Source organism: Dendrobates tinctorius, unplaced genomic scaffold (assembly GCF_039654945.1).
Source record: "Dendrobates tinctorius isolate UK_male_01 unplaced genomic scaffold, ASM3965494v1 ptg000003l, whole genome shotgun sequence".
Lineage (NCBI taxonomy): Eukaryota > Metazoa > Chordata > Amphibia > Anura > Dendrobatidae > Dendrobates > Dendrobates tinctorius.
Genome location: NW_027361671.1, coordinates 69,716,215 through 69,726,933, shown reverse-complemented (window position 1 = coordinate 69,726,933; position 10,719 = coordinate 69,716,215). Strand labels below are relative to the sequence as shown.

Below are 10,719 nucleotides of genomic sequence, written 5' to 3'. Positions count from 1 at the left end.
AACATAGCGGGTACTCAGCCTTCCCAGGCCCCGTGCTGGTTTCCCACCCGCTGCTCATGTCTCAGTGTTTTGGCTGCAGCGGGGCCATCACATGGACAGCACACATCACCACTGTTACTAATCACCGAGCTCAGCGGCTCATGTCGTCTACCTCGGCACAGCAGCTGAGCTTCTTGATTGCCTACAGAGATGCAATGTCAACGCTGTAGCCAAAACACCAAGAACCAAGCCTTGCTGGACCCAGAGAGGGCAAGCACCTATTCCGTTTGATATTTTCTGTATTTTACAACGTTTGGGGTCTAAATTCCTGAAAGTGGAAAATCCTTTAAGTTACCCTCTGCTTGTCAATATTGTAAAGAGCAGATGAACAGGACATGATCAATAACCATGCAGACAGATGTGCATTTTCTACACAAGAACATACCTCATTTACAAAAAAAATCATTGCAAAGCAGTACCAATCTAACACAGGCGCTGAAGAGGTGAGCAGCTCACAAGGAATATACCTTTATTATAATAATCACAAAATCATATCTGTACAGGAATGTGTAAGTGAACACTTAGAAATGCAACAATAATTTGCTTCGTAAAGAGAAGGTAAATATCATTTGACAACTGATTTTTCAAAGAAAATACTTCAAAATAAAACTTCCTTGCTTTTGTCTGCACTTGATAAATGCAAAATAGTAAGACACATTAGTGTTCAATTCAGCAAAATATTGCAGAATATCATGCCACAGTCCATTGGAATGGGTCAGGACATGCAGCACTTATTAAAAAGCAATAGTATATAAAAAGAAGCCACATGTTAATAAAATATAGAGTGGTTTATCTTGATATTTTCTTTGATTTGAAACACAATTTCATTGTGGAATGCGGTGACTGTCGGTCGATGATCTGAATTGGGGGGGGGGGGGGGGGCGGTCGGCATTCTAGGCTATGGCTTTGGCTTCAGGTAGAAATGCTTCCCAATACTTTATAAGCTAGAAGGAAAAGTAAATAAACAGTTAAAAACATTTTACTGTAATGAGTCATATACATAGGTGCTCCTATCAAAGCCTGAGGCAGTTAAAAGCAGAAGTAAAAAGAGGGAACATGCACACAGGTTGTTTCTTTGCTGTGCACATGTTCATTATTTCTGGCAGTTTATTTAGTGCTTTTTCAGGTGAGTTGCAGGTCACGTCTGCACAAAAAAGATGTGTGCACGTAATCTAAGAGTGACATTCCCATGAAGCGGATATGATGTGGATTCTTCATATGTCAATTTTAACATCCCTCATCCATGTACACAAGATTAAAAAAAATCTGTGCTCAAATTGACCTGGGGTGCAGTGCAGATCAATTATCCAGAGCATGTCACTATGTAGTGAAGTTCTACAAGAGATTTCACCATTTTCCCTTCAGTGTGAAATCTACAGTAAATCCACATGTGAACACACATATTCACTACCCTACAGTACCTTTGAACTTGTCCCAGAAAATAAAGTATTTCTCCCAGAAATTTTTTTGAACTTACACATGTTTTGTTATACACATGTTTATTATATTTGTGTGTATTGGAACAGCACAAAAAAGGGCATTATTTCACCCCAAATGGTTAAAACTAAATTGTTGGCACCTGTCGAGTTCTGTGTGAACAACTTTGTTTCAAGCATATGATGCTCGTTCAAACGCACCTGTGGCAAGTAACAGGTGAGAGAAATATGAAAAGCACACCTGAAACCAGATAAAAGGGTAGAAGTTGACTTAATATTTGCATTGTGTCTGTGTGTGCGCCACACTAAGCATGGAGAACAAGAAAAGAGAAGAGAACTGTCTGAAGACTGGAAAACCAAATTTGTTGAATAATATAAAAAAGCTCAAGGTTACATGTCCATCTTCAGAGATCTTTATGTTCCTTTGTCCACAGTGCACAACATAATCAAAAAGTTTACAACCCATGGCACTCTGGACATGGATGGCAGAAAAAAATTTATGAATGGCTGCAACGTGGGATATTACAGATGGTGTATAAGCAGCCAAAATAAAGTTCCAAAGAAATTCAAGCTGTCCTGCAGGCTCAGGGTGCATCAGTGTCAGTGAAACTGTCGACATTAGAATGAAATGAAACGCTATGGCAGGAGACCCAGAAGGACCCACTGCTCACATAAAAAAATTAGTTTGCCAAAATGTATGCAAGTGAAAACCCTTCTGGGAAAGCGTCTTGTGGACATATGAGACCAAGATAGAGCTTTTTGGTAAAGCACATCATTCTACTGTTTACCGAAAACAGAATGAGGCCTACAAAGAAAAGAACACGGTACCTGTTGAGAAGAAGCTTGTTGATGGTTATTGAAAGTCATTGATTGCAGTTATATATTTCAAAGGGTGTGCAACCAAATATTAAGTTGAGGATGCCAACAATTCTGTCAGGCCCAATTTTGGGGTTGTGTAAAACTATGTCCAATTTGACTTTTGTGCTATGTTTTTTGTTTTGTTCCAACGCACACAAAAAGAAATAAACACGTATAACTGCAATAATTTTCTGGGAGAAATACTTTATTTTCTGTAACAATATCAAGGGTGCCAACACTTTTGGCCACGAGTTTAGGTGAACTAATCCTGAAGCATTAGGACACCCACAGATAATATTCCCCAGTGATTTCCGATCGGCAATATTACATACATGAAATCTATAGGGTTGTACTTGCCTGCTGCTGTGTTTGTACTAATGATTCTAAATACTTGATAATAACAGATTTAAAGTCTTTCACACGTTCTTTCTACAGGGGAAGGGAAAAGGATTAGTTGTAAATTGTACATTATATAAATGCATATGTAATTAATAACAGAAAATGATCTATGAATCATGGGACCTGAAATAATGGACTTACCTCAAATCTACCCACTTCCTTGCGAATAGTTTTAGAGATCTGCTCAAAATCTCGTTCTCCTTGCTGAACTTTCTCTTCCAACTGAAAAGACAAACCGTACAATGCAAAATAACCTCAAAGATTAAAAAATGTGCCCCCAACCAAAACGCACCAGCATGTTGTAGTAAAAGGTACATAGAATAGATGATACAAATAACAGACTAATGGAACGTTACAAGAGACATTTAGAACCTTTCACTAATGTGCCCCTGATGATCTGCAGTGCCCCATGTAAGAGTTCAGTAATCCCGCATGAGCGCCACCGCTCCAATTACCAGACTGACGGACATCGCTGCAGGCCACCATCTCTGGCAGTCTTATAGCTGTGGTGTGCGTATGGGACAATCACTCCAAGTAGGCCACCCCAAGCCATACACCACTGAAAGTATGTGGGAAGTGCGTCTATTAATACATGTTATACACACACACACACACTATGTAGGCACATACAAACACTGTACAACAACATCCGAGGTTAAACTATTTTCTTATTGCTTTCTGGAACGCTCGGTTTAAAGAGTAACCGTTGTTTTAATTTTTATTTCATATATCAATAGCACCCCCAGAAATATGCAACTTTAATATATGTTATCAGAGAGCTGTCATCTCCAGTCTCAGTAATGGGAAAGACTCTTCACTGAACAGATTTTACCCATGAATTGACATTAAGGCCATGTACCCACGTATGCAGAAAATGCCTGACAAAAAACGGACTCCTTCCCAGAAACAGCGCGTTTTCCGCTCGTTTTTTTCCGGAGCGTCCCCTGTCTCATAGAATATAGTTAGAAATACGGATTTTTCCGCAAAATTAATGAGCATGCTACGTTTTTTACCGCGATGCGTTTTTTCGCGGAAAAAAAACGCAGCAATATGCACAAAAAGTGCGGAATTCACTCAAATGAATGGGATGCTTCTTGTAAGCTTTTTTGCCAGTAAAAACGCTTAAAAAACGCTTACGTGTGCACACAGCCTAAAAGACGAGTCCAGGAGGAGAAAAAAGCAGATTTCCCTGATAACATATTACAAAAGTTGCTTATTTCTATGTGTTGATTAATGAAATAAAAATGAAATAAAATTAATGAAAATTAATGAAATAAAATTTTAAATTACTGTTATTCTTTAACATGATACAACAGCACAGTTTAAGAATCATTCGTAAAAAGGGTATTGAGTTTTGGAAGATAATTTTTTTTTCTCCCAAAAATTAGTTCCAAGACTTTAAGGATGGCCAAAAAGTAAGGAATGGAATAAAATAAGGCTAGGTGCAGACTGTTTGTGCACCTAGAATACACTGTCAGGGGTTTTTCCTGACATACTCTATAATGTCACCATCTAGCTAGTAAGCACCTGCATATTGTTTAATCCCTTATAGACCACCGATATCCATTAAAATGGCAATTTTAAAACGGCGATCGGGAATAAGGGTATAGCTACCGGGGGGGCAGGGCCGCCATCAGGGTATTACAGCCATTACTGGCATATGGGGCCCGGTTAGCAGAGAGGGGCCCAGAACAGGGCCCCCCACTTTTTGCTTCTGCTCACCTCGCACTAAGTCGGCGTGCTGTAATGCTTGGTATCTGCGCAGCCTCATTCTCTGCTCCTTCACTCTCTGCATAGCGAGGACCAGAGGGCGGGGCTGTGCAGCGAGCTGATGGCTGCAGTGGAGCAGGGACGTGCAGCCATACATGCTGTGACAATACTCACCCCCCAGCGCCTGCACTCAGCAGCAGGAGCTGAGCATCAGATCCCTCCCCTCAAGCAGCATCAGCTCAAACTGTGGAACATGGAGGGGCAGGGCTAAATAGTGGGGGTGGAGCCACAGACAACCAGGGAGAAGGAAAGAGGGTAGTAAAAAAACCAAAAAAACGGGAACGAGAAGATGGAAGTGAGAAGAGAGATAGAGAACACAACAGAAAGGCAAGAGACAGACGAGAATGCTACATACAAGACACTGGCTGCAGTGGTGGGATTCAGGGGAGTCTCCCTAGTTTGGTGGAACCGCTTGTTAAAATAGCAGGCGGTTGCCCGAACCATCAAAAAGCGGCGCCCCAATTCGGTTCCCCGACTCAGAAATTTCAATTGAATGTGCATGCAAAAACGCACATTCAGTTGAAATATATTGCCGTACAGAAAATCACCGGCTCTGGAACAGCAGTCAGCCAGAGGCCGGCAGCCAACGCCAACGTCAGTGCGCACGTCGCCAACGTATGACGTCAATGTCACGTGCCAGCGCGTCCACACCTCAAATGAATGAGGCAGAGGGTGCACCTGGACCGCAGCCAGGTAAGGAGAATTTTTTTTTTACTGAAAGCCGCAGAATGGGGGCAGGATGGAAGATCATTTGGAGCCAGGATGTGGGACACTTACTGTAGGGGATAATTAAGTGATATCATTACTGCTGTGATATATTTTATTTTATGAGGATACTGTTTTCTAGTGGGGGTCCTGTTACTGTGCAGTGTGACATTATGTCAGGGCTTAGAATCATAGAAAGTTAGAGTTGGAAGGGACCTCAAGGGTCATCATGTCCAACCCCCTGATGTCGCTTTTTTCCTTCATCTGGTGCAGTGTAGAAGTTGGGAAATCTGGAAGCAGTGCTCTAGATATCTTATTTTCTGAAAAAACTATTCCTGGCTGAAAGTGATGGCGGTCTGCACTGAATAAAGATGAAGGACTTCAACTAGAGACGTCACTGGTGAGTCAGTATGTTATCTGTGCACTATACACAGAGCTCCTGTGTATAATCGCTATATACTTTATACAGAGCTCCTGTGTCACCAGTGATCACCATTACCTGTACAATAACACAATTTACCTCTGTAAATTGTGTTATTGTCACTGGTGATCACTGTATTACCTATATACTATATACAGAGCTCCAGTGTATAATGTCACTGGTGATCACTGTATTACCTAAATACGATACACTATATACAGAGCTCCAGTTATGTCACTGGTGATGACTATTACCTATACACTATATACAGAACTCCTGTGTGTAATGTCACTGGTGATCACTATTACCTGTACACTTACACTGTATACAGAGCTCCAGTGAATAATGTCACTAGTGATCGCTGTATTACCTGTACACTGACTATACACTGTATACTATGTACAGAGCTCCTGCGTGTGTCACTTCTGGTAATATTAGTATTGTTTTTTTTATTATTAATAATCAGTATTGTATTCAGCTACTGTGCTGATAATATATCATCTGGTCATGGTGTGACGGTATTTGTCCTTTGTATGTTGTATATTGGTCACTTTAAAAAATATATGTGACACATTCCCTTAAAATAAAAATATACTTAAAGAGAGAAATGTTTAATAGATTAGAGTAGAATCCTGTCAAAAGAATTTACCTTGTCCTGGCAACGGCTTAAAAAAATCTTTTGGCCAAAATAAAAGCTGCTGGCCATGTACGTGATATGGCATTTGATGGGAACCGTTAAAGGGGTTGTCAATTACTAGGACAACCCCTTCTTAAACTAAATGTTCGGCCCCGATGAAATGCTAGCGCCTCTACTGCGGTGTCGGCACTCAGTCTCCCCGGGGCTTTTGAACGAACTGAATATGAAGAGTACGCCAGGGATCAAGTTGCAGTTCGGACTTACTCTTCATGCTCAGTTTGTCCGAAGGTGGAGACAGTGATGCAATTGCTGATTGGGAGTCTGCATCACGTATCACAACTCCGCATTAGAGCGCCAGGGAAATTGCTGGAACGATGCCGGAACGGAAGGAGAGTATAGGCTTTATTATATTATCAGGGCCAAAAACATTTAGTTTAAAATGGAGTTGTCTTAGAAGTGGACAACCCATTTAATGTGTGATTGGTGTGGACATGGTGCAGAAACCACCATGGTTACTTACCGGTAGCCGGTTTTTCCGGAACCCATGACAGCACCACATGAGAGAGGGATCCGCCCCGCCAGGACAGGAACCTACTGAAACATAAGGGGCGGCACCTCTCCCCCGCTTCAGTTGGATTACAGAGCATTTGAGAGGACTTCCCGGTTAGTTACATATTTATCCAACACCACATCACACAAATACACCCGACTATTGTGCACACCCAAACGGTGAAAAGGGGGGGAAATATACGGGTGCTGTCATGGGTTCCGGAAAAATCGGCTACCGGTAAGTAACCATGGTGGTTTTCCCTTCACCCATGACAGCACCACATGAGAGATTCTGGAGACTTCGAACACCTTAGGGAGGGACCACCGCTTGCAGCACCCTTCTACCAAAGGTCAAGTCAGCAGAGGAGGATAGATTTAGTCTATAGTGTCTAAAGAAGGTTGAGGGTGAGGCCCAAGTAGCGGCCTTACAAATTTGCTCTATTGATACCTCCGCTTTCTCAGCCCAGGAGGTCGCCACGGCTCTGGTGGAATGAGCCTTGATGCCGTCAGGAACCGGGATGCCACTAGCTGAATAGGCTACACTAATGGCCTCCCTAATCCATCGGGCAATAGTCCCCTTTGACACTCCATAACCTTTCCTAGCACCCTGGAAGGCTACAAATAGGGACTGGGACCTCCTCCACTGGCTGGTTATAGACATATATTCTACTAGGGTTCTTTTAACATCTAGGCTATGAAATTTCTCCTCCCCTGGGTTTTTCGGATTCTCGCAGAAGGAAGGGAGGACAATTTCTTGGTTTCGGTGAAAGTTAGTTACTACTTTCGGCAAGTAAGCAGGGTCTGTTCTCATGACCACCCTATCCTGGTATATCTGGGTATATGGTGGGTTGACCGAGAGGGCCTGCAAGTCACTAACTCTACGTGCCGACGTTAGAGCTACCAAAATGATGGTTTTTAGGGTGAGATTTTTAGTTGAAATCTGCTGTATGGGTTCAAACTGCTCCTTCGTAAGGGCTTCCAGTACCAGATTTAGATCCCATGGAGCTATTTTTGGTAGGGAAACTGGCCTAGATCTGTGGCAAGATTTTATGAACCTGGCTACCCATCTGTTTGCCGCTATATTGCAATTGTATAACGCACCCAGCGCTGAAACCTGTACCTTGAGGGTATTAACCGCCAGGCCTAGCTGTAGGCCTGCCTGCAGGAACTCCAAGATGGACTCGATTGGGGGTTCTTGACCTAACGGTTTTCCCAGGAATTGTAGAAATTTCTTCCACGTCCTGCCATATATGTTGGTCGTTATTGGTTTCCTACTTTTCATTAGAGTAGTCACCAACCCCGGGGAAAACCCTTTATCTCTCAAAAGCGCCCTCTCAAATTCCACGCCGTCAGATGGAACCCCTTGACTTGTTTGTGGAATATCGGCCCCTGAGCTAATAAATCTGGGATTTCTGGCAGTACCCACGGGTCCGAGAGACATCATTCGTAGTAGTGAAAACCACGGTCTTTTTGGCCAGAACAGGGCTATGAGGATTACTCTGGCTTGCTCGTCTCTTATCTTTTTTACCACTGCCGGGATTAACGCTACTGGGGGAAAGGCATAGCTCAGTTTGAACAGCCACGGGATTTGCAGAGCGTCTACTGCCCACGGGTTTTCCCCTGGGTTTAATGAGCAGAACCTCCTCACTTGCCGGTTGTTTTTGGTGGCAAAGAGGTCGATCACTGGCTGCCCCCATAACTGTACTATCCTCTGGAATATTACACGATTTAAGGCCCACTCTCCCTGTTTTAACTTTTTCTGTCCCTCTGATGTGTAGGGCCGTCAGGGAGGTTAGATGTTGTTCTGCTTTGAGAAAGATTCTTCTGGCTTCGTCCATTAGGGAGTTTGACCTTGTCCCTCCCTGGTGGTTGACATACGCCACTGCCACCCTGTTGTCTGACATAATTCGGACGTTTTGACCCTGTAACATGGGAATGAATGCCTCTAAGGCTCTGTTTACCGCTCTTAACTCTCTTAAGTTGGAGGAAGCCTTCTGCTCTAGGTGACCCCAGGACCCTTGGGCTATTTGTTCTCTCAGGTGTGCCCCCCATCCCGAGGAGCTTGCGTCCGTCAATATTACATCGGACACGGGCCTGTGCCACAAAGTTCCTCCTGCTAAATTTGTGCCGTCTAGCCACCAAGTGAGAGAGTTTTTCCCCTTTTCCGAAAGTTCCAGCTTCCCTTCTAAACGCCCTTTCAATCGTTTCTGGGCTGACAAGATTTCCGCCTGCAGTTGACGGGTATGAAACTGTGCCCATTTGACCGCAGGGATACAGGCTGTTAGCGTGCCCAACAGGGACATTGCCCTTCTTAGGGTCATGTGAGGATGCTGTATTGCCGTAAGGGTCATTTCTCTCACCTTCTCTAGTTTTTTCTCTGGCAAGAGACAAACTTGACGGTCGGAGTCCAAGACGAAACCTAGAAATGTTTGTTTCTTTAGGGGTTGAAGTTTTGATTTCTTTAAGTTTATCATCCAACCCAGTCTTTGCAGGGTTTCTGTTATTTTCTCTACTTGATGTGCGCAGTGATGTTCTGAATTGCCAATGACCAAAAAATCGTCCAAGTAAGGCACCATAATCACATTGTGGATTCGAAGGAAAGCTGTCATTTCCGCTATTACTTTCGTAAAAATCCTTGGCGCTAAGGAGATGCCAAACGGAAGAGCTGTAAATTGAAAGTGCCTGAGGTCGCCCTGGATGTATAGGGCTACCCTCAGGTATTTCTGGTATTCTTGGTGCATCGGGATGTGGTAATAGGCGTCCTTCAAATCTATTACGGCCATGAAGCAGTTGTGGTGTAACAGCTTTATGGCCGAAGTCACCGATTCCATTTTGAATGTTTGGTTTATGATCCATTGATTGAGGCGCCTGAGATTTATTATTGTTCTGAAGGAAAGGTCTGGTTTTTTTTTTATTAGGAAGAGGGGAGAATAGAACCCCCTTCTCTCTTGATCTTTTGGGACCTCTATTAGAACTTGTTTCTCCAACAGTCCTAAAATTTCCGTTTCTATGGCTGATTGCTCTCCTGGTTCCTTTCTGACGGGGGTTACCACAAGTGAAGCTCTCGGATGCTGGAAGAAAGGGATTTTTAGGCCATTCTTTATAATGCTCAGAATCCAATTGTTGGCCGATATTTTCTCCCATTCTTGAGAAAAGAGCTTCAATCTTCCCCCCACCGGAGGGCTGACGTCATTGCGAGGATTTTTTGGCGGTTGAGGTAGTTCCCCCAAACATGAACCCTGGTTCTTTTTTCCTCTTGTCGTCCCACCTTTTCCGCTCTCCCGGGGGACGGCCCCGATTGAACTTTCCCCTCCGAAAGGGCGGTCTCCTCTGATCACCCATGAATCTGGGGAAGCCCTTTTTTTATCACCGGCCTTCTCCAGGATGTCATCCAGGTTTTTCCCAAACAGGAACTGTCCATCACATGGTAACGAGCATAACTTCGCCTTAGATTGAATGTCCCCAGGGCAGCCTTTGAGCCATAACGCCCGTCTTGCGGCGTTCGATAGCCCCGCTGCTCTTGCAGTTAACCTCATTGAGTCGGCGGAGGTGTCAGCCAAGAAAGCGGCAGCTCCGTGTAGCAAGTACATTTCTCCTAATATTTTCTCTCTTGGTACCTTGGAGGCTAATTTTTCTTCAAGTTGTTGCAACCAGACCATTAATGATCGGGCTGTGCAGGTGCCGGCTATTGCCGGTTTCAGACCCCCTGCCGCTGCCTCCCAAGTGTGCCTTAGGTATGAGTCCGCTTTTTTATCCAGGGGATCTCTCAAAACCCCTGAGTCCTCCAGGGGCAGGGCCGACTTCTTGGAAGATCTAGACACTGCTGCGTCAATCTTTGGGACCTTGTCCCAGACGTCCGTGTCTTTAGCCTCAAAGGGGTATCTTCGCTTTTAAGAGGAGGGAAG

The 10,719-nt window shown here is 43.8% G+C and overlaps 1 protein-coding gene across 1 annotated transcript in view; it reads right to left on the bottom strand.

Moving 5' to 3' along the window:
• Positions 1-491: 491 nt before the first annotated feature.
• Positions 492-10,719, bottom strand: part of SNX2 (sorting nexin 2) — an 87,593-nt gene continuing 77,365 nt past the window's right edge. The window contains exons 13-15 of the mRNA XM_073556340.1: positions 2,874-2,954; positions 2,691-2,762; positions 492-983 (exon numbers count right to left, since the gene is read on the bottom strand). Coding sequence (XP_073412441.1) covers positions 933-983; positions 2,691-2,762; positions 2,874-2,954 — 204 coding nt within the window. The 3' untranslated portion in view covers positions 492-932. The remainder of the gene's footprint in view (positions 984-2,690; positions 2,763-2,873; positions 2,955-10,719) is intronic.